A 25049-nucleotide genomic window follows, 5' to 3' on the forward strand; every position below is an offset into this window, starting at 1 on the left:
TGGTGTCAGATCGTGTTTTGCTCAGCTCGTTTGTGGAAGTTAGCTGCATTTGTGGTTTCAGAATGTTTAAAAGAATGGTAGTTATGATGCTTATTAATCTCATGGTTAAGGGACGCCTTAGGAGTGAGATGGTATGTGTGTGTCAAAGGCTGTTCTGGATATTATTAAAGGTTTCAGGATTCACGTCAAAGGGAATTGCAGGGAAGTAATGAAACAAGACAGTTTTGGTACTTTGAAGATTCAGGGCTGGTTCAGTGGGTTCAGAAAGTTTGAGTTGCAGGTTCAGTCACAGAGATTAAGGGTCAGGTTCTGGTGAATATGAGAAGCTCAGGTGGTGATGATCAAGGTCAGAAAAGAGATCATAAGGAGCTTGTAGCAGCAAGGGTTATTTCTGCGGAAGGGGACTACGGCTGTTACTCATGATGTTGAGTGGCAGTAATGTGATGAAGCAATTTCGGTTATATTGGAGCATCACATGCGTTTTCTTCTCATAAGCAAACATCACGGCTTATTAGAAGAATGCGTGGAGTCATCAAGAAAGAAGCAGAAGCGGGAACATGTTATATCTCCAGGAAGAAGTAGCCAAGAGCAAAGACAAAGAGTTCTGAAGCAATATGGTTTATGCTGGAACAAAGTTTCTTTGTGGGAACAAAGTTGATAGCTTTGGAGAAGTATTGTGAGTGGAAGTGACAGCTCATGGTAGAGGTTTTAATGTATCACTCAAGGTGTTTCTGCAGAGGGGTAGAAGTGATGATTTCTTAAAGAGAAAGAAGGCTGATAGAATATCAGTGATAAGGAGCCAAGGAGAAGAAACAAATTTCTGGTTTATGGCTCAAGGAAAGGAAAGCAAGAGTTTGTTTTGCTGGTTGTAGTTTCTTTGGACATGGAGGCTACAAGTTCAAGTCTGTGCTGGATGTCTCAGGTTATTTGCAGGTTATTGGCGTCATGTTTGCTATTCTGAGAAGTTCAGGAACTGGAGATAAAGTTTGGAAGCTTTATGCCAAGATATAAAGGCAAGAAGCATGGTGTTAGACTGATAATAAAAACCAGTGGAAAGAAATCAGTTGGAGAAAATCTGGTTTCTGGTTTATCTGCTACAGGTTCTGATGGTTAAATTCTGAAGGGTTTCACAGGGTTTTAAGTGTTCTGTGAAGTTGAGTTGTGGGCAGAGACTACAACAGGTTGGAGCACAGTCAGTTTGGTGGTATTGTAATCAGATTGGAGTATACGACACTTGGTGGTTCTGGTATTAAGTGACTAAGGTTGAATGGCTACAAAATGAAGATAATTTTGATGGGGTCTGGAATATATTTCAGAAGCAGGAAGCCATGTTTACAGTCAGCTACACAAAGCGGTTAAGTGAATCAAAGAAGAAAGTGCAGGATGGTTAGAAGTCTGAGAATTGAAGCTAAGTGTGAAGAGGAACACGTTGTGGTTTTGAAAGGTTATTGTTTCAGGTGGAGTCTTGCCTCTACAAGTGTTGTAGTGCACATCTCTAGATGGTTTTTGACTTCAGGTGGAGCAGTGTTATGTTTCAGACAATTTTCTCAGGTCTATCTCAGTGTGAAAAAAAAGGTTTCAGAGATCTTGCGGTTGAGCTTTCAAGAGCAACAAAGATTCAGTTTGGTTTTGTGAAGCAAGGAGAGTAAAAGAGAGCCAAGTCAGTGTCAGCAGGTTCAAGCTCAACATGTTATGATCAGATGGAGTGGAAGGGGTTCTGCTTGTGGTCAGAGATGTGAAGAGGATGTCGGCAGAGACAGTATGGTTTCTCCACAGAAAGCATGGAGTTCAAAGACATCAAGGCAGAGTTAATACAGGTATGATAAGTCAATATATAAAATACTTGTGAGGTGTGATTTTGCAGGTATTCACAGGGACCAGGAAAAACAGTTCAAGGTGGAGCTGTTTGAGTCAACAACCAAGCTGAACAAGCTCAGAGAATTCTCTAAGAGTAGCTACAAGAAGATAAAGAGCAAGGGTTGCTGGTACTGTCACAAGAGAGTACAAGAAGGATTGAGCTACTGGAAATCAGAGTTCTCGGTAAAGTCTGGAACAGACAGGGGTGTTTGTATACCAGGATGTGGTGGAGTTATGCAGGTCAGAGAATTGCAGGTTTCTACTACGGAAGGTGTCTCAGGGATTGTCACAGGTTTTGTGAGTTTGAGGCAGGGATAAAGAAGTCAGCAGGTGGTCAGATTTATGGTCTGAAGTTCTGTTGAGTCAGGTTTGTTTGAGCAGGGTTTGAGCAGAGATCTCTACATCGAAAGTCTTCTTAACCGGGTTGAGTTAGGCGGCGTGTTCTGCTGGTTAAAGCAGCGGTGCAGAGTGATGTTCAGGTTGAAAGTTCATACAGATTGGTGTAGAGGAAAACTTCAGGATAAGCAGTCGGTATCTACTAGCTGTGGAGGTTGTCTACAAGGGGTTTTTTGAGTGGAAGAGCTTCAGGTTTTGAGGCAGTGGTGATTCAGGGTTCTACAAAAGTTTCAAGCAAGCATCGGTTCAGGTTTTGGCAGATTATTTGGAGACCTTAGTTGCAGTAACAAGTCAAGCATGATAGGCTGATCTATACTAGTCAAAAGAGAAGCTTATGGAGTGTATGTTGAGTTACTGGTGGTTTTCTCAAGTTTCCAGGTTATGGAAAGTGCTAAGGAAGATCAATGAAGAAGTTTGGCGTGACACAAGTTTGTGGAGTGTTGGGAAAAGAAACTTAAGAAGGCGTGTGTGTGTTGTTGGCACAGGAATGGCATTGTGATTCATATCACAACAAAGTTACATGTCTGGTTCATTGATGCTGCTTATATATTTGAAGATTGGGAGTTGTCAAGGCTAGAGCTGGGTTTACAAGGTTCTAAGGAACAGCGGCAAAGAAGTCTTCAGGTGTATCGAGATAGATACAAGATAAGATGTTGGAAGGAAACAAGTTTCAGGAAGGATTGAAGCTAAGCGGTGAAGCTCAAAGTGAGATAAAGCTGAATGGAGTTTTATTCAGAGGAGTATGAAGCTGGGAAGGTAAATTTCTCAGGAGACTGCAAGGAGATGCAGGAAGCTGCAAGAGGTTGCAGGAGGCTGCAAAAGGTTGCAGGATGTGAGTAGGTTTGCTCAATCACCGGAGGAAAGCTCAAGAGGAGTTTGGGCTGTACAAGATCAATGCCAAGGTGGAGATTGTGGGATTATGTCATTAATCTTCTAAGTCTCTAAGTGCAACAGAAGGTTAGAGTATGCTGAGCTAAGCAAAAGACTCTAGGTACGACAGAAGGTTTTATTAAAGCTAATGATAAGCACATGAGGAGCACGTGAGTTGTTATTATCTTCTGGGTTTCAAATCATCGTCTTCGTCGACGGGAGCTGTAACAGACACAGAGAGACGTGGAGCTCGAGAGAGAGTGAGCTAGAGAGTGATGTGATTCTCGAAGCTCAGAGCTTGATCTTCTTCGTCTATTATACTTGTTGTAACTTCGATTAGATGTAATCGCGAGAGGGGAAGAAGAGGAGAGAAACCTCCGGTGATGTACACTGTAATCATAACGTTTATAGTGGATTGGTTGAGAGACCGTTTCTCTCCCCGGTGATGTATAGCGGCTTCTCCACATCGGAGAAGTGCGGTGAGCACCGGGTAAACAAAGTCTCATGTGTTATCTCTTTATGCTTGATTCACTCTTAATTAGATTCGTTTAGGCTTTGGATGAGATTGATTTGAGCCAAGATTAGAGGATGAATCCTCAACAGATTGAAGCTTTTTTGAGCTAACCCATCTGTATTTTACATAACTTTTCTTTTTTAACGTGTTTCAAAAAAAACCCGAACATTAATATAACTATTATGCTTTTACCATTTACTTATAAAATATTAAATTAAATAACAATAATACAAATAAAAAGAAGAAAAATAAAATCTAAAAAAAACACTAGAGGATTTTTCATCGTCAATATTAAATAGAACTTAAAATTAATACATTATCTATAAAATAAAATATAAAATTTGAATACGAACATTCTACGAAAATTTATTTGTACTTGTGTTTGTTGTATGAGATCTATGTGATTGTGCAGTAATTAAAGTACTTTTGTATTTCTAATGGTAACACGTAGAAGAACTATAGTGTAATATTAATAATAATAATAATAATAATATATAGATATATAAAGAGATTTTTGTTATTATTAATCGTAGTACGGATGGTTGTAGGTGTGAAAATTTGGAATCTAAATGTGTTGAGTAAACAGACCAATCTAGTGGTGGAGAGATAATTTTTACCAATTTTAAACGGTCTGTTGTAAAAATGCTTATATCAATTAGAGCATCAATTACAATTAAAACATGCTATCACCTACTGTACCAGCTGCAAGGCTTAGAGCATCTCCAATGTATTACTCCAAATTTTATTCCAAAATGATACAACTCCAAAATAGAGTGATGTTTTACTCCAATGTATTACTCCATTTTTTACTCCAAAATAGTTAATAATTGTTAATAATATCATATACTTATAAAAATTTACCAATTAACTCCAACTATTTTATATTTGCAAAAATACTTTAAAATATAATTTATTTAAATTAAACATTTATTATTAAAAGGTACAAGAAATCATAAAAATAGAATAAAACATAATTATATAAGTTAGTTCAATAATGAACATTAGAATATTTTTTTCACAAATGATCAACTAATGCATTTCGTGATGAAAAATGAACTTCTTTATCTTTGATATTTCTAAATCGTTTGCAATTTCGATCTCCGGAGGTAAAGCTTCTCTTGCAATTTCAATTGGTGCATCGAGTTCATGCTCATCCTCAATTATCATGTTGTGTAAAATTATACATGTAGTCATGATGTCATGTAATATTTTTTTTTCCAAAACGAAAGGTCATTTCACAATACTAAAGCGCGAATGTCAGATTATTAAATAATGAAATATCTTGTTTTTTATGTTTTGTATCATTTTGAAATATTATTTAAATAAGAAATAAAAAACATTAAAGATTTAAAGGATCATTTCATAAATAAAAAAACTTCAACTCCAAAATGGAGTAATATGTAAGATTACTCCATAAATAGAGTAACTCTAGCCATTACTCAATTTTGGAGTTAAAAATATAATAGAATTGGAGAAGATTTTACTTCAAAATAATGTTTAGAGTAGAAAATAGAGTAGGGTTGGAGATGCCCTTGCCAGCCTGAGTTTTGACGAGGTCTTTTATTTTGTGTGAACTTGAACCCGTTCCTTGACGTTTTCTTGACTTTTTTTTTTGTTGTAAAAAGACGTTTTCTTGACTTTTGTATCAAAATATTTGGATCTAAATTTTTAAGGCCAAATTTAACCTCCACATAAATAAATAATCTTGGAAAATAAATATTTATTATCTGTTTTCGTTGATCAATGCGGACATAATATTTAGACCTAAATTTCTAAGCCCTATTTCTAAACCCAATTTTTGTAAGAAATACTTATTTTCTTGATAGCACAACATTTTTAATAATGACAATTGCTTAACAAATTAAGGCAACTTTGCAAAACGAATCTTTTAAGCAAAAAAGAACTTTGTAAATAAAGTTCAAATTAGGGAGGAAAATCTAATTAGGAGCTGATTTAAAAATGTTTCATGTTCCATTAACTATAACATCAATTACTTACTCTGTCTGTTCTTATAAACGCATATTTATATGTTTGTAGACATTAAAAAACATAAAAAATTGATGGTAGATATATTATTTTGTAAATATAAATTTACCACAAAATTTTATTCTGAAATATTTATCAGAATAATTTTCTAAAAAATATTACGATAGAAATTTTATTCTGAAAATTATTTTGTAAATATCACTAAGTACAAAATAGCTTGTGGACAGTTCAGATTTTGAAATCTTGCTTAGATTTCTTCTGGTGATAAAAATATTTGTTTATAAACCGACTAGCCAAGATAGTTGGTTAATTGTTTACATTTTAAAAAACGTGAAAACTCGTGCAAGAAAATATCTTACTGACAAACAAAAATAGTAGGTGAAAGAACAAGACATTGTGTCAGCCCGCATGCATGCCTCGAACAAAACAATGTATTTTAAAAAATCCCCCTTTTGTCTTTTTTCTTTCTAGTGGTTTTATTAACGGACCTAAGCCTAACGAAAAGTTACAAACATTAAAAAACCGATGGCCCAAACAAAAGGCGAACTAACGAAAAACCAAATGGGTTTTGGGCTCAACCCACTAAACCACCGCACACCTAACGCTACGCGAAGGCCACGCGTCCACAGCAGAACGCACGGTCGCGCACGTGTTGAGATCTCCACCCCACAGGGACACGCGTCAACCAGTCACCGCATCGTGACTCTAACACCGAGACACCGCCGGAGAGAGCGAAAACCGCCTCTGGTTTCGCCGGAACACACTGGAATCGGAGCCATCTCCTCCATCTTTCCGCCTGAACTCTTTTCACGGGAGAGCTTCACCAGAGCTATTCTGAGATCTCATCCCAAATCCACCGGAAACACCACTGAAAACTCAAATCCATACCCATCCCTGTCCTCTTCACCACTTGATCGCCTCCAACGGCGATCTTCAAACAGACCGAAACCAAGATCTACGTCATCTTCACGGCGGAACAAGTCACACACCGGGTCGGAAAACGCAGATCATTGAACCGGAAATTCCGGTGATAAGCCGCCGCCGCCTTCGAGAAGAAACACGACGCGGATACAGAAGCCAGATAACTCCGCCGTTCTCTGAGCCACCGGAGGCAGAACCGGATATACTTGTCAAAGATACCGGAGTCAAGTCACCGATCGATATCAGCAACGTAAGAACGAAGCTTCAACTCAATCTCATCCTCGTGAAAGATACGCGAGAGAACGAGGAGAGAGAGAACCAAACTAAAACATAGTTTATTACTCAACAAGTCGTTTTAGTAAAAATAGTTTATTCTAGAACTAAAACATAGAAAGAGAACCAAACTCACAGAGGCAAATCTAAGAGACTATTACATTATTTCATAGTTGGACTACATCATTTGAACAACTACATAACTGAACCGGGAAATCGCAAACTAAAACCCATTCAAAACAAAATCAAAGCAAACATAAAGATAAGAGATCGTGCAATATTTCGAATACAACCGTAGAACAAGCCGAAACGGGAGACACATTAGTGGCAGAAGATAACTTTGAGCTCTCTGGGAGAAGAACAGTCATGCATAAGCGATGGACTATCATGCGCAAAAGTCATAGTCGAAGGACACGCGTGTTTAAAGAACAGAGAGTGGCTCGAAGCTCGACACGTCCGAGGACTATTGTAATGATTCCTACAACACAACTCATCCGTACGGAACGCCTCACACCCACTCTTACAAGCCACCACGTGTCCACCGTGCGACCGGAGCTGAAGATGAGACGGACACGTTTTCAAGAGGTCTTCGCGACAACCAACGACGGGACAAACTCCACGGCCTTCGTGAGGAGTCACAGTCATCGGAACGTTGAAACCGTCGACGAGAGAGACACCGTAAGAGGATATATCTTGGTGTCCACCGTGGTGGAGGTCAAACTGAGCGAGAGAAGCAGGAGTTGCGCCCCCGAGACCGTTACATTCGAGACGGTGGCCGCAGTCTCCGGTGACGCAGGAGAACTTTCCGTTGTAGTTGGAGCAGCCAGTTCGGCCCCATATGCGACCGGACCAGTGGGTAGATGGTGGGAAGAAAGAGCGGTGGGTGTTGGTTGGGAGAGCGAAGCCACCTTTTTCAAGGACGGGGTGGCCAGCGTTGGCCTGAATGGCTGGCCAGACGGCGAAGGGACAGTGGTTAACGACGGTGAGGAAGAGACGGCCGGTGTCTGCGGCAGCAGCGGAGGAGATGAGGAGGAGGAGGAGGAGGAAGGAGGCGGCCAGAGGAAGAGAGGTTTTAGCCATTGTGTGTATTTTTTTTTGGTTTTCGGTAGGTGAATGTGACTTCGCGACGTGTGTATATATAACAGAGCTGCAAATAAATTTATGTTGTCGAGACAGAAAATATCCTTGTTTTTTTGTTATACCATCTCCAACTTATTTATATATTTATCTTTATATTTTTAATAAAAAATAAAAACTCTATTATTAAGTTAGATTTACTCTTATATGTATTTCTATATATAAAAGTAAAAAATATTTTCTTCTAAAATAGAACATTTATATTATTAAATCATATATTGGAGTGAACCAAACCACTTTGCAATAGTTTTAAATTTTAGAAAAATATAAAAATGTACATTGAAAAAGGTTTTTAAATAAAGTATATCGCATGTGATTTGTATGGAGATTAAACATGGGCGTACCGAATTAATTTCAGAATTCTTGAAGCACAATTTATAATTCTATTTAAATATTATAAAAGTTTGGTTTAGTTTCGTAAGGTTTATTCAGATAAAATTTAGATATTGTAAATCATAAAAAATTGTAAGATTTATAACTACATCACGTTATATGCTATTTATGTTTCTGCAACTGCAAAAAAACCAATTTTTTATTTATTTTAGAGCATCTTCGACTTTACTCTATAAATAAATTATTCTACAATGAACAAAAAAGTAAACGGATTACTCTATAATTTTCATGGATTTAATCCGAAATTATTATATTTTTAGTTGATATCAAATTTAAGTTACTAACTTGATTTACTTGCCTAACATTGTATTATAGGAAAAATAGAAGAACCTATTGATTGATTAATTTGCTAGATAAATGGCTTGATTGGCAAAGCATTAGCATTAGCATTATGCTCCTTATTATCCAATGAACATTGATCACAAAAGCATTTAGAAAAGTATTTACAAGATGCTAATGCTCTCCAAATGTTCTTTGCTCAATGCTCTCATATGAAGCTTTTGAAAGAGCATTTGCATTTTGAAAGAGCATTTGCATTTTGAATTTATATATATTCAAAAATAATTATATGTAATTAAATTATGTGTGTTTAATAATATAAAAATATGCTTATAATCAAAAATAAATTTATATTTAAAAAAACTAAAATTTGTGATTAATTATTTTATTTTTTTAAAATAACAATATTTCACATTTAAAATACAATAAATTTATATAATTACACATATCATTCATTATTTTTAATAAAATACATAAAATAATATATATTTATATATTATAAAATAAACACATTTATATTATTTATAAATAAATAAATTATATGTCATAGATTATTTTTTATGATAATATTATATATGGATCCTTTATTTCTCAACCAATATATAATGATAATTTTATATAAATTACTTTTTAAAATTTATTTATTTTATTTAATATTATCAAAATTATTTTTTCCAAAAATAAATTTTATTTTTAAATAGTTTTTTATTTTTTAATATACTATTTCACATTTAAAATTAATTTAATTTATAAAATTGAATAAGATTCATTATTTTTAATAACAAATATATTATTAATGTATATTATAATTTAATATATATTATTTTAAAATAAATATATTATATACTAACTTTTATGATAATTTTAAAATTGTATAATGCTACTGCTCTACCAATCACTTTATTAAAAATTTTAGTGAGAGCATACATCTTCTGCAGCATACTCCTTTTACAGCATTCTGCTACTGCTTCTTCATCTGCTGTACCAATCGAGGCCAAAATCATTATTCACTAGTCTTTAGAGTGATATCTCACAGACAATACACATGAGTTAAGTTATAGGCTATAAAAGTAAAATTTGGAATCAAAATTATTTTTGACACTATCATGATAGATAGTCAATTATGGTTATAATCTTTGTGTCTTTACGCGCCAATTATCTCTTTAAACAATGTAATCTAAATATATATATTCGTAGTGTTCGACAAAATGTGTTATTATAAATTATAATTTTGAATAGTTTGGATATAACTGATGACAATGAATCACTTATACAATGAATCACTTAAATTTTGAATTGTTTGGGTATAATTTTGGATACTATTGAATCTAATGCAGTAAGGCTTAACAGTGACAAGTTTTATGCGTTCAGAATAGTAATCGGCCGGTTCTTTGACAAACACATGTAAATGACAAAACAATAAAAGAACAAAGTAGCAACACAACAAAACAAGATGTCCTTTTGTCTGCTTGTGCAATTTCGAGAATTTGAAAATCGTGCAACCTCTCTAGTTACCTAACCGATGTCCAATCCAAAGTTTTCAAGGATGTTATTGTCCCGTTCATTTTACAGAACTGCTTTGCTAATGCTACGAATACGATAAAATAAGCTACTACTAATACATTTTTTTCATAAAGATAATCAATGTTGAAATACAAGCCCAAGTGCTTAACTCTGCCAAAATATCGAAATACAGCCTACTACTATTGTGTATTTAATTATAATACATATTATGAAAATATAGTAATATAGTGTAAATATGTATAATAGTCGAAGATATTTATGTATATTTCATTAGATTTTAATATTTTCATATTTTGATTTCAATATCCCGCAATATAGTTTTAGTGCAAGATTCATTGTTGTTTATATATTATATTTTTATATCATGTGTGTTTGATATTATTTATTGTAATTTTTATTATTTAAAAATATAATATGATTTATTTTATTTGATTTTTTTTTTATCATTTAAAACTATAATAACTGTTTGATCTTCTTGATCTACCTGCATGATTTACTTGATCTACCTGTATGATTTACTTGATATGCATTTCACATGTATGATCCGTTTGATCTGTACTTGTTCCACTTGATCTACATGATCTATTTGATCTGTATGATCTACTTGATCTGCATGATCTACTTGATCTGCACCCTTAATTTGAACTACTTTTACCTTTCAGAACTTTATACTAGCCAATGGTTACACTTACTCATCGATATTAGATTTATGATATTGCCTATGTTTAGATTTCCTCTTTAATAGATTATACAAGCCGAGTATACATAAGAAAACATCTAAGTTGGAATTTTCAGATCTTGGAGTCCGGTTCAGATCAGTTTTATTAGATCTTTCTAACAGAGGAGATTTGGATCCTTTACGATTCATAAATGTTACAGTTCAGTTTCAGATCGATTCCTATCAATTTTGAGTCGGTTGAGCTCTCACTTTCAGAGCAGTTTGATACTCATTTTTGAACATAATTTGGCACAAATATTTATCACCCAAGGCCGACTCTAAAGTAGGGGAGACAACGGCTTTGACCGCTCCGGATCTAATCATGTGTCCTTCTTGTCTTATACTCCCTCTGTTTAATAATAAGTGTCACTCTGAGCTCATATTCTTGTTACACAAAGAGTGTCACTTTACAATTCCAATGTAAATTATACTAACTTTCAGCTCAAAATTAATTGCAAACTGCATTGATTTTATAAATAATTTTATTTATCTAAAATACTATTGGTCAAAGAGGTATAATTAATTACAACTTACATATATTTCAACAACTTTCTTAATCTGTGTGAAAAATGTCACAACGACACTCTTTAAGAAACGGAGGGAGTAATAGTTTGGGAGCCCAATTTATATATATATATATATATATATATATATATATAAATAAAATATTTTTAGAAAAATTAACTATGGGCTTGAATTATTTTTATGTATTTTTAATATAATTTAGTGATAAATTTGATAAAATTTAAATTTTGAGGGTCTAAATTTTTTTTTTTGCTCAATGGCACATAAATATATTGAGCCAGCCCCTGTTATCACCATAAATAATATGAAAACAAAAGATATCTGAAAATCTTGAAAATTGACTCGAAATAACAAATATATATTAGCAATGACCAAAAAAACAAATATATATAAGTAATGCTCAAAAATAATTTATACATATAATTTTTTAAATCATCCGGATTCAGATACCTAATAAGACCTGATAAGATCTACGGTTCTCTAATGAATAATACTCAATGGAATAAAATGTACTAATTTTTCCGTATTGTTTACCCAAGCTAGCAACAAAATTTAAGTGAACATCATGAAAGTCACAGTACAAACATCTAGGTTGTTAATACAGACAAGGTGAATCACAGAAGGAATACAATCGATTTACTTTGATCAACAAAAGCATTTAACTTTAGAATGACCTCTTTGCCTTAATTTTACAAACGTTTAGGTATTGCAGGACTTTGGTATATGCAAAAATATATCAAAGATCAAACTAAAGGACAGACTCCAAACCTCCCTCACAATTGTCTTTGTTTTGTTTTAAGTTTTCTATACAGTGCGTTTTCGCTTCGATCTTTTGCTTCTCCTTTGGCCAACGTCAGGCAATGGCTTGCTTGTGCTCGAAGCTAACGCTCCTTCACGAACCTCTTCTTCCTGTTCCATCGTAACATAACCATGTGTTTATTTCCTCAATTTCCATTTAACAGAGCTGTAGTTTACGAGACTATTACCTCATCGTCCGACCCTTCTTCTGATTCAGACTGAGATTCTAGGAGTTCAACTGTATCTTTCGCAACGGCCTTGTTCTTCTTGCTGCGCTTCTCTTGCTCTTTTAATTGTCTAAATCTGTTGTATTTCAATATAACCCTACTCGTAAGAAAAAAAATGTTTAGAAGTGAGAGATTATAAAGAGATTCACACTTACCTCTCGCCAGCATCATCAGGCTGAGCAATAGATCTCTTTGCCCGTCCCGCAGTTATTATTCCGCTTGCGTTTTCATTGACTGCAGGCGCTGCGCCACCTAGTTTACGCAGCCAAACTTGTTGGGCGGTGCTAAGTACATTGTTTGTGAACCTAGAATACCATTTCAAGGTTGTAACATTAAGGCATCAGCGCTTAAAAATCTGAACAGTAAGTATCAACTATAAATCTAAATGTGTTTCGTTATTCAAGAACAAGCTAGGTTGTTAAACTATCCATCATCTGTGCTAGTATGCTACCCACTTATATGCATTTTGAGTGAAGCCATCTAAGGTCATATGTGTACTGAATGTGCTCTCATAAATACTATGAAAACTGTGAAAAAACTTGTCTCATACTAATTTAAAAATATTAGATGAAAATATTGAGAGGTGTGAGAAACCAACCAGTATATAGATAATCCTGATGGGACAGACAATGCAAAGTAGCCAATCATGAGGGGAAGAAACTTGAAAACGAGAAGTGTGTTCTTCTGCGCAGGATCGTCTGTCTGCCCAAAACAAATAAAATAACATTGAGCTTAGAAGTTTGACAATAATACTTTTTAGTGATAAGAATTTTTATTAAAACAAGCTTATGTTATGTCTCTCACTTGAGGAGGCTTCATAATCTCCATTGACACATACTGGGAGACAATAAGGAGAACAGGCAAGACAAGATACGCGGCGGTGTCACCCCATCCTAATGGTGGATGCCCGTCCTGCACCACCAAACACCATTAGACCAGGAAACTGTATTCATTTCATGTTACAACAAAAAGTTAAAGAGGCTTTTTCTCTCATTACCACGAAAGGGAAAAGCCATGAGACGCCAGATCCACTCTGGCGAGCAGCTATACTTGTTGGTCCACCAAGAGATGGAATCCAAAAGAAACCTTCTGTAAACAGTCCCTGCAAGTAAAACGTCTCTTCAGCAAAAAACCTACCAGCTAACTTCTCTAGTCCATAGTGAAACACAAGAAATATCAATGAACCTCGTTGGCCACGTTGGAGAGAGCTTGGTATAAACCAATCCAAACTGGTATGGTAGCTAAAGTTGGCAAGCAACCTAAACATCAAAACAAACAATATACTGTATATAATAAGCAAACTTTGACAAAAAAAAAAAACAAAATTGCAACATAATCACCATAACTAGTACCTGCCAATGGATTGACACCAGCTTGTTTATACAAGCGTGACGTCTCTAGTTGTATCCTCTCCTGCACACACACACACACACAAAAAACAGAACAAAAGAGTCAGACTTGATGATCCTCACAGTCTTGAGCCACAAAAAGATGCACCTGATTGCCTGCGTAACGTTGTTGAATGGCTTTAATCTTCGGTTGGAGATTTTGCATCGCCATCGTTGATTCAACCTAACAGAATGAAACAAATCCTAATCTATTTCAGCAATATGCTTCTCAAAATGTAGTCAAAATTGGTTTTAAGTTGGAAACTCATAATAAACCCGGAATTTAACATAATATATCACAACCATGAAGTTGGACACCAAGATTGAGCCGAATTGCAAATTGTGATCACCTGTTGCTTTGTCAAAGGATAGGTAGCTGCCTTGACGATGATAGTAAGCAAAATAATCGCAAATCCGTAAGCGTACGGCACGTGAACCGCCGTAAGTCCATCCTTCAAAAACTAAACAAATCCAAAAAAAACGAGATCACTGTTTAAAAAAAAAATCTCCTAATCAAGAAACTGCTAACAGATAATTTGGAATCAAGCTCACCTTAAGAACCAACTCCATGCCATCGGAGATGAATCCGAACCAACCGCCACTCTTCTGCACGGCGGCGGGATCAGTTGTTGTTGATAGAGCTGCCGAATCAGCAGCGCCGACGACGGCTGCGTCGGCTATGGTGTAGAGGAGAGACTCGGCTCTGGTGAGAATCGCTCCGATGTCGACGGAGCCGTGGAGAGGAGGGATCTCGTTTAAGCTGAACCGTACCGTCGTAGTGCTGCTGAGATGCTTATTACGAAATTGAACGCTTCCTCCTCCTCCTAAGTAACGGGGAGAGGGAGAGGTTTTGAGCAGAGGCGAGCCGAGGAAGGATGATGGAGACGAGATTAGAACTCTCGCCATTTTGGAGTTCTTCTGAGCGAGAGAGGATGAGAGGAGGAGAAGAAGAAGAAGATAAAGTTTTTTATTTTTATTTTAATTTTAATTTTAATTTTGTGTTTTTATTTTTCTTCTTTTTGTTTGTTTAAATAAAAATGGAAACGGCGAAGCTGGCGATCGCGCAAGAGCTTTTTTTTCCCTTCATATGGTGGAGATTACCTCCAATCATAAGAAACCACGTGGCCATGTATCTAACGTGGGATATGAGTGTTAATCAAAAACTATACGTGGAGTAATCTGTTAATTATAAACAACTACTGAATATTAAGTTTCAGGATTGTACATGATGAGATTACATAGTGTAGTGTGATCCGAGTTCTTTTACTGATTCTTTAGGGTCACGGAAGGTATGGCGCTTTTTCTTTTTGTCAACTTTTAAGGTTTTTAATTCAATGAATTAGGCAAACGACAATCCTATCTTCATCTTCAAGACTTCAACCTCTGATTTTGCACAGTTATATGTCGTTCTTCTTCATTTTGTACAGCTCCACCATTTTTCTGTGTTATGTTCGTGAGTGTTGTTACTCGCATCTAATATATCCAAGACATAAACGTTAATCAATACAATTAAAACAGACATTTTTCAGACATCCCCTTGATTTTTTAAACTATTTACAAAAGTACCATTATCATTTAATTTTAATTAATAAGTTATAGAAATTAGTTATAACAACCAAATAAATAGCTGATATATAAAAATAAATCGCAGACCCCACCTTATTTACAATCGAAAATATGTAATCCTAATTAAATGAATAATTGAGTACAGATTTCTATAAGTATAATAATATTACTATAACTAGGTGTTTTCCTGCACCATGTGCAGAAATAAAATTTTTAAAATATAAAATTATTTTAAAATATAAATTTTTAATTTTTGATTTTGTTAATTTTTGATTTTATTATTTGCTTACAACATATAATCTTAATTTTAATCATATGTAAAACTATAAGATTAAAAAAATATTTTTATTCAATGTATATTTAGTAATATATATGTATATCTTTTTGTAAAATATATTAAATCAAATTTTGTAAATGTAAGAGAAAATTTTGTTAAGTGTATAATTATCAAAACATAAAACTAAATAATTTTATAAAATTTATGGATATTAAAAATAAACTGATAGTATTGGATTAGAAAATTACATTTAAAACTATATAATTTTGAAGAATTGTTTTACTAATACTAATTATTAAATGGAATTAACTTTTGAAAAATCCAAAATAATATTATATTTCTATTTATAACATTATATTATTTATTGCTATATTAATGATGATCTATGAGTTATTACCATATTTTAAAAACTTACTAAAAATACAAATCAACAATAAATGTAAATGTCCATGTCACTATTTAAAGATTTTTTTTTTAAAATGCATAGTATTTTGAAGAATTGTTTTTGTAAAAAAAATTATATACTTATAAAAATATAGCTAAACAATATTTCGAAATTTTAATTTTAATTTTAATTATATTTCTATTTAATTTATTATTTATTGTTATATTAATTATGATATATAAATTATTACCATATTTTAAAAACTTACCTTAAATATAAATCAATATTAAATGTAAATATGTCATAATTATCTATAAGTTATTACCATATTTTTAAAAAATTATCTTAAATATAAATCAACACTAAATGTAAATATCCATGTCATAATTTATTTTAAGCCATGTCATCAATGTTAGTGTGCCATGTCATAATTTTTCTTTCAAAATTAATATAGTGATGACACATGTCAAAATCACTTCTCAAATATAGTTTAGGGGATATTATACTTATTTGATATAATATTTACCAAACATTTAAAATAAATTTAATTTATTATTATGTTCTTAGTAATAGTATTTTCCAAATTAAAAAAAAAAAAATCAACACCGGATTAATATTTATAAATATCTAAACAATTCCTATATCTTGGGGACATAAAAACTAAAACCAAATTAAAACCAAAATAAAAACCAAATGGATATCCAAATAAACAAAATAAAGTTTATATATTTTTAAAATGATAAAATTTAATTTTAAAATGATAAAATACTCTAAAACTACTATCTATAAACTGAACTACACAGGAAAAATGATTTCCCTACTATTTTTATTCAAAAATTTTGAAATTATTTTTAATTTCTGCTAGAATAGAATCACCTGAATATATTTTTAGCCAAAGTATCTATTATATGATATAATATTTACCAAACATTTAAAATAAATTTTGTTTATTATTATGTTCTTAGTAATAGTATTTTCCAAAAAACAAAAAAAAATCAACACCGGATTAATATTTATAATATCTAAACAAAAGCTATATCTTGGGACAGAAAAACTACAACCAAATCAAAACCAAACTAAAAACCAAATGGATATCCAAATATTCAAAATACAGTCTATATATTTTTTAAATATTTATTATATTTAATTTTTAAAATGATAAAATATTCTAAAATACTATCTATAAACTGAACTACACAAAAACGGATTTCCCTACTATTTCTATCCAAAATATTTGAAATTATTTTTAATTTTATGCTAAAATAGAATCACCCGGATATTTTTTATCCAAAGTATCTAAATTTATCCGACTTATCCATTATTTTTCTGAAATTTCAAAAAACATCATTTTACCCTAATTACTCTAATTTATCCAAAAAAAAGAAGAACCGGGCCATAGTCGAATTGAACTCAAATTTTTTATGGTTTTCCAAACCAAACCGGAAACCAAATCAACCAAACCAAAATCAAATACAAATTCATAAATGACCGAACAATTCTTATATTTCTACCCAAAAGATGAATTTTCATACTATTTTTTATCCAAAATATTTAAAATTATTTTAATTTTCTGCTAGAATAGAATCACTCGATTACTCTTTAGCTAAAATATCTATATTTATCTGAATTATCCGTTGTTTTCCCAAAAATTCGATCATTTTTACCCCAATTACTCTAAATTATCTAAAAACAAGAACCGGACCATAGTCGAATTGAACTCAAAATTTTAACGGGTTCTTAACATTGTTATTCGAACCAAACCGAAAACTAAGTTAACCAAACCAAAATCAAATCCAAATTCATAAATAACCGAACGATTCTTATATTTCTTGAATCGAGAAATGAAAATCAAACTGGAATGAATCTGAAAACAAAAAAAAAATACAAATTAGAACCAAACCCGAAAACCAAATGCGTACAAACATATTAGTGAGCAAATAAATAGGGTAATAAATATGTCAACAAAAATAATTCCGCGCTTTATAAGCGCGGGTCAAAATCTAGTTTAGCATTTAAAACTCTAATTTTCAAGTTTTTCCGTTACAACGTCTAGTTACACTGATTAACTTTTTCTCTACGATGACCTTTCGATTGACATTTAATCGGATGAGTTTTCGACCGGATAACGAGTTTTTGAACATGGATATCTAAATTGGTAGGTATATATTTTCTGATTTTTATTTATTTTTCTGAATTTTTATTTAGTTATCTGATTTTTTAATTTGATTTTCTGATTTTTATTTAAATTTATTGATTTAATTAGTTAAATAGTTATTTTTTTCGAAAAAACAATACATCATCATATTTACCTGTACAATAGGTCAGTTTTTTACTAGATTGGAAAAGTAAACCAAATTAAAAGTTTTAATGATACAAATGCTATTTCGAAGATTTGAAATGCTAATAAAAAAACTTTAAGATTTTAATTGTTAGGTGCCATTTTTAAGTTTTTTATGTGATTTTCTCAATTAAAAATAGTTGACATTTCCATTACAGTAAAAACATAAATATTTCAGGTGATAATATATGTAATTCAACATTATAGTGATTACTTAGATACATATTCTCAAGTGAGCAAAATAACATGCAAGAGAAGCAGTGATAACATAACACTATCACCTAGGGCTGGGCAAATAAACCGAACCCGAAAATCCGAACCGAATCCGGTCCAATAAAAATGAATCCGAACCAAACCGAATCCGATATAAATACCGAATGGATCTTGTTTTTTGGTATATTGGGTTATGAGTATTATCCAAACCCAACCCAAACTTAAATGGATATCCGATAGAACCCGAAATATTTAAAATCACAAAAAACTTTTACAAAATATGATCTTAATTCTTAATATGTATCCAAAATACTTTAAGATATTATTAAACTTCTAAAATAACTATCTATTATATAAAGGTTGATGATTAAAGGTGGCAGTTGAAGCTTGATATTTTTAGATTTTTGGTTTTGTTCTCATTAAATAATGTTTATCATTTCATGAGAATTTACTTTTTGTTCTATGCTTTCATTTATTTGGTTTTCTTTCTATAAATAACTATGTTTATTTTTCGTTTGATTTTGAATAATCACATTGATGTTCTTTTTTTTTTTAAATCAAGTTTACTTATGTTTTGGCTATTAAAATACATATAAATCATGTATTTTAAATCCGAAGAACCAATTTCATTTATTTTCTGGTTACAAAATAGGTACAAATCATGTATTTTTAAACCGAAAAACCGTTTGGGATCCGAATCCGAAAGTATAATGGGTTATACCGGTTCTTTGAAGATTTACTAACTCCGACCCAAACCCGATAGAATCCGAATCGATCCGAACCGGAATTTTATATAATCCGAATGGGACTAGTTTTGATAAATCCGAAAAACCGAAACCCGATTAGATAAAACCGAAACCCGATTGAGATCCTGAATGCCCAGACTATCACCTAAATCGAAAGGAGGTTTGAGTGATAATATATGCTCTATGATATGAACTTTTTAATGTCACGTTTAGATATTTATTTTGTATGATTTATGGTCAAACCAGGTTCCCTAAATTTTTTTCTTCTTTTTTAAACGTCTATTTGATTGTTGTTATTACAACGATGAAAAATATTACATATACGTATCTATTACCGATAATTCTACCACCATATGAGATCTATGTTCAATGGTACTCACTGCATCATGCTAAAGATTTCTTAATTCTATTTTTTCCATAGTCTGCATAGTTTGTATTTTTCAAAATTTGAACACCGGACATCCTAGTGTAGAAGTACTAATGAACCCTTAGTTAAACCATTGGAATAAGGAGTTTCTCTCAAATCTTTTTTTTTCTTCTTGTACATGACAATCACTATACTGAAAAAGAAATTCTGGTAACTCTGTTTGACTTCTTCTATGGTGTAACTTAATATACTATTAATAGAGTAGAGAAACAACTTAAAAACTTCTAAAACTACATATTTCTATATATGTCCAAATCGTGTTTTAAAACGGCATAAGCTATTTAATTCATATACAATTGTGTGCATGTGTTTACATATGGATCTTTTGCACTATCAAAAGGAATCCTAAGTTTCTTTCTTTTCTCCCCACTTTTTACAAGTTTTCTCACAAAACTTATGTCATGGAAATGGGGAACAACACGAATGTAGATATGGGGAACTATGGAGATAGGGAGCCTGACATAGAATGGATAAATAATTTGGCTTGGTACGGTAAAGCTGTAAGAAGTGATGGTTTTACATGCGAGGTACATCCAGGTCAGTCGTCTTCATATGGCATTTGGGAGAAAGCTCTTTTCAACAAAGTTCATCTTCACATTTGGCAATATCCTCTTCCCAATCTCGAGCTTGTCATCTTGCTTGTGTTCGTCCTTTGGCAAGTCTTTGATATTTTGTTCAAGAAATTAGGTCTTTTGATTCCAAAGTTCGCCTCTATGATGCTTGTAAGTACTTTTTAATATTTTTATATATATTTTAATACACAAAATCGGACAAGACTTGCGTTCACTCCCTATGGTGAATCTTAAAATTCACCACCTCTTTAATAACCAATCAAAATGTCAACTAAATTAATGATAAAATAATTTAAAAAAAATAATGTCAATTTTGATAATGCTAATGTCACTATCTAATCTCTAAACTCAAACTCTATACCCTAAATCCAAATTCTAAACCCTAAATTCTAAATTATAAATTCAAATTCTATATCCTAAACCCAACTCTTATACCGTAAGCCCAAAAAACTTAAACTCTAAACCCAAATCTATACCATGAACCTAAACCCTAGACCCTAAACCCAAATCCTAGACCCTAAACCCAAATCCTAGACCCTAAACCCCAACCATAAACACTAAACTTAAATCCTAGACCCTAAACCTAAATTCTAGACCGTAATCCAAACCATGAACTCTAAATTCAAACCTTAATTTTCTACCTTAAATTTTCAAAAGAACAACATCAATATTAGTTCAAACATTTAGGGCATAGGGTTTGGGTTTATTATTTACGTTTTGGGTTTAGAGTCTAGGTTTAGGGTATAGGTTTGGGTTTAGAGTTTAGGTTTTTTGGTTTATGATTTATGGTTTGAGTTTAGAGTTTAAGATTTGGGTTTATGGTATAGAGTTTGAGTTCATAATTTAGAATTTATGATTTAAAATTTAGATTTAGAGTATAGAATTTGAGTTTAGAGATTAGATAGTGACATTAGCATTATTAAAATTGACACTATATATTTGTTTTAATTATTTTGGTTTAAAAAAATTATTTAATATTTTTAAGTCATTAATCTTGTTGCATTTTGATTGGTTATTAGAAATGTGGTGAATTTAAAGGTTCACCATAGGGGGTGAACCCAAGTCTTGTCCCACAAAATCCTAACATTATCTTTGTTGCATTGAAGGCAGGGCTACTCTTGAATGTTCTACTTACTGTCTCGGGAGATAAGTCCATTATTCAGGAGATCTTGTTCCCCGAAAACAGAATCGACGTTCCAGGATGCCTTGGAACATTTGGTTTCATGATGTTCTGGTTCCTCAATGGTGTGAAAATGGATGTCAAGACAATCTTCAAGGCTGAAGTACATGCAAGACTCACTGGAGTTGCAGCCGCTGCTCTGCCTATAACGGTTGGCCTAGTGCTTTACAAATTTAAATCAGCTGAGAGTATACCGCTCAAAGCCGTAGAGTATAATACATTGTTGCTAATGGAGAGCCTCACGTCCTTCTCGGAAATCGCGAGACTCTTGGTTGACCTCGGCATGAACCACTCGTCGGTTGGTCAGGTGGCTTTATCCACATCCGTAGTCTCGAATATGGTTGGACTAATGTTCTGGTTGGGAACGGTTCCTCTTGGTTTCCAATCATTGGTTCAAGATGTAGGTTTGCTTGTAAAAATGTTCTTCTTTATCGTCATTGTCTTTGCTGTTGTGAGGCCAATAATGTTTAAAGTAATCATACGGAAACGAGAAGGGAGACCTATCGAAGACAAATACATCTATGGGATTCTCATCATGGTTTTTTTATCGTGTATGTATTGGGACGGTCTTCAGCAGTTTCCAGCACTTGGAGCTTTCTTTCTCGGTCTTGCTATTCCTAATGAACCTCCTCTTGGTTCTGCTTTGGTCGAACGATTAGAGAGCTTCAATTTTGGTATTATATTGCCTCTCTTCATGTCAGCTAGTATGCTAAGGAGTGATATCAGAGTTTGGAAAGACTTCTTAATATTCTATAGCAGCAATGACAAGAAGTTCGCAGTTGGGTGTCTCGTCTTGCTCATCTTCTTGTTGAAGCTTTCTGCCTCAATGATCGTACCTTACCTCTGTAAAATGCCGTTGAAAGACGCTATTATTCTTTCCCTTATAATGTCCCATAAAGGTCTGATAGAATTAAGTTTCTACCTTTTCTCTTATGGTCTCGAGGTTAGTCTCTCAACTTCTTGATTATTATTTTATTTTATTGCAAGAAAAAGTCACTTTTGCATTGGTTTGATATTATATACAGCTTTTGGACAGAGATACCTTCTCGATCCTAGTATTGTCCATTCTCCTAAACTCGTTGTTCCTACCAATGACGATCAAATTTCTCTATGACCCATCAAAGCGATTCATGTGCTATCAAAAGAGAAGTTTGGCAAGTATGAAGATAACTGGAGCCCTAAAGACTCTTGTGTGCATACATAGACCAGACCACATATCTTCCATGATCAACCTTCTAGAAGCTTGTTATCAATCATACAAGAGCCCTCTCACTTGCTACGTGCTTCACCTTGTCGAGTTACAAGGTCAAGAAGTTCCGACTTTGATCGCACACAAAGTCCAGAAACTCGGAGCAGGGACGGGAGCAAAATATTCGGAAAACGTCATCCTCTCTTTTGAACATTTCCACCGTTACGTACGCGGTTCTATTTTCATAGACACATTTACTTGCATTACAAACTCGAACCATATGCAAGATGATATTTGTTGGCTAGCTCTCGATAAAGCTGTTACGTTTATCATTCTTCCTTTCCACCGGACATGGTCTCTCAACCGAACATCCATCGTCTCCGACAGTGAAATGATCCGGTTTCTTAATTTCAACGTCTTGAAACAAGCTCCTTGCTCTGTCGGTATCCTTGTTGAACGTCATCTTGTTAACAAAAATCAAGAATCTCAACAAAACCTTAAGGTATACTCACAATTACATTCTATCATCTGTCTATAGTATTAGTTTTTGTACCGAAAACTAAGTAAGAAATAACTAAACATTTGAATCTCATCCACGTTACTTGTTTGGTGGTTCCAAGGGAACGTTTTCCCGGAACCCCGAAGAATCAAACCGTACCGAACCAAAAACACATAAAAACTAAACCTAACTGAGAAGACCAGAATTTTTAAAATATAGTTTACATACCTAAAATATTAATATCTTTAATTTTGAAATAATCAAAATTCTACAAATTCTATATATAAACCGAACTATTCAAAAAAATTAAACTATCCGAATGTTATTTGGGGTTATCCAAAATATTTCAAATCATCCGGATACCTGATATTTTAATCAAAAACTTTTAACTACATTTATCAAAAAGTTTGAATTATTAGAACATTATATCCAAATTAACCAAAGACAGAGACTAGACCGGAACCAAATTGGATCCAATTTTTCTCCCTGATTTCCAACATTGTTACATGAACTGAATCAGAAACTAAAATAACTAACCGACAAACCAAATTTCATAAATATCCAAATGAATATATGTCTATAGAACAAAAAAACGCAAACCAAACCAAAACCGAAATGCCAGGCCTAGTTGTCCTGTAGAAATCTTTCAAACTTCTTAAGTTGAAATGAATTAGAAATGAGATTTACTAAGTATTTGGAGCGACTTGAGGACAGGTGTGTGTGATATTTGTGGGAGGAGAAGACGACATTGAAGCATTGGCCTTTGCAAAGCGAATGGCCCGTCAAGAGAACGTAACATTAACGGTTCTACGCCTTCTAGCAGGGAAAAAGAGCAAACAAATGAAAGGATCGGATCAAACGCTCGAGGCAGTGGAATTAAGAAAGTTGGTACGAAGCTACGATCCAGGAACCTTAAAAGAAGAAAGTTCCACGACTTACTTGGAAGAGGTGATATTAGATGGAGCGGATACATCAATGCTTCTACGCTCTATGGCATCCGATTATGACCTGTTCATCATAAGCAGAACCTGCGGTCAGAACCACGCTGCGACCCTAGGGATTGAGAGTTGGTGTGAGTTTGAGGAGCTTGGAGTCATTGGTGATTTTTTGGCCTCACCGGATTTTCCAAGCAAAACATCAGTCTTAGTAGTTCAACAACAACGAACCATAGCCAATAATTAGAAGTGGAGTAAAACACTACTTGTTCCATGTCTCTCTGTTGTTGAATGTTATTAAGTTATTATATCAATCTGAGCTGTTCAAACGTGTTTGTTGTAAAGATAATTATTTACCAGACTGAAAGCCGGTTCCCGGCACAGCCGAAATAACATTCTTTTCGGCCTACATTTTTTTGAAGAATTAGACATAGGTTGCATGACCACAAGTTTTCAGAATTGTTATATTTTTTTAAAAAATAATCTAAAAATATTTATGGTCTTTTTAAATAGCAGATCCGGTTGTGACTAGATTTCATTATACGCAATTCTTGATTACATGGTTACATTGATTTGAACTAATCATAATTTCAGTAATTATTTACTTAGATCCCAAGGGATGTTATTTAAAATACCTTATAATTTAGTGTTATTGGATCATATTTTCTAAATATATTTAAAATTCAATTTTGTTTATTCAATTAGGTTTTGAAATACTTTATTAAAATCTAGTAGAATCAGAACTAAATGATTTTTTCTTCTGTATATGAACTAATTTGAATGAATAACAAGTTATTGATGAAAATTAGTAATCATAACATATGTGGTACACATTGTTAGAGTAACAAGGGAAGATTCTTCATGATATTACAGAAATATGAAATAAAGCAACAAGATAAAATTAAAGTAGTATTTG

The 25049-nt window shown here is 33.2% G+C and overlaps 4 protein-coding genes across 4 annotated transcripts in view; 2 read left to right on the forward strand and 2 right to left on the reverse strand.

The window, feature by feature from the left end:
- LOC108831849 (probable serine/threonine-protein kinase PBL10) overlaps positions 1 to 25049 on the forward strand; it is a 72876-nt gene that overhangs the window by 545 nt on the left and 47282 nt on the right. The gene's annotated exons all lie outside the window — the stretch shown is intronic.
- On the reverse strand, positions 6955 to 7941 carry LOC108852467 (osmotin-like protein). The gene has a single exon (XM_018625971.2). The coding sequence runs from the start codon at positions 7895 to 7897 to the stop codon at positions 7139 to 7141; it is 759 nt and encodes a 252-aa protein (XP_018481473.1). The 5' UTR covers positions 7898 to 7941; the 3' UTR covers positions 6955 to 7138.
- Positions 12008 to 14795, reverse strand: LOC108855771 (inner membrane protein ALBINO3, chloroplastic). Its single transcript, XM_018629667.2, has 11 exons — positions 14359 to 14795; positions 14157 to 14267; positions 13916 to 13990; positions 13771 to 13831; positions 13604 to 13677; positions 13416 to 13520; positions 13223 to 13330; positions 13017 to 13120; positions 12574 to 12723; positions 12380 to 12494; positions 12008 to 12302 (listed from the first exon to the last, which is right to left on the reverse strand). The coding sequence occupies exons 1-11, from the start codon at positions 14710 to 14712 to the stop codon at positions 12198 to 12200; spliced, it is 1362 nt and encodes a 453-aa protein (XP_018485169.1). The 5' UTR covers positions 14713 to 14795; the 3' UTR covers positions 12008 to 12197.
- Positions 20166 to 24380, forward strand: LOC108850868 (cation/H(+) antiporter 8-like). The gene is made up of 4 exons (XM_018624330.1): positions 20166 to 20480; positions 21437 to 22453; positions 22536 to 23201; positions 23913 to 24380. Exons 1-4 carry the CDS (start codon positions 20166 to 20168, stop codon positions 24378 to 24380), a joined length of 2466 nt encoding a protein of 821 aa, XP_018479832.1.

The sequence above is a fragment of the Raphanus sativus genome, chromosome 4, assembly GCF_000801105.2.
Source record: "Raphanus sativus cultivar WK10039 chromosome 4, ASM80110v3, whole genome shotgun sequence".
NCBI lineage: Eukaryota > Viridiplantae > Streptophyta > Magnoliopsida > Brassicales > Brassicaceae > Raphanus > Raphanus sativus.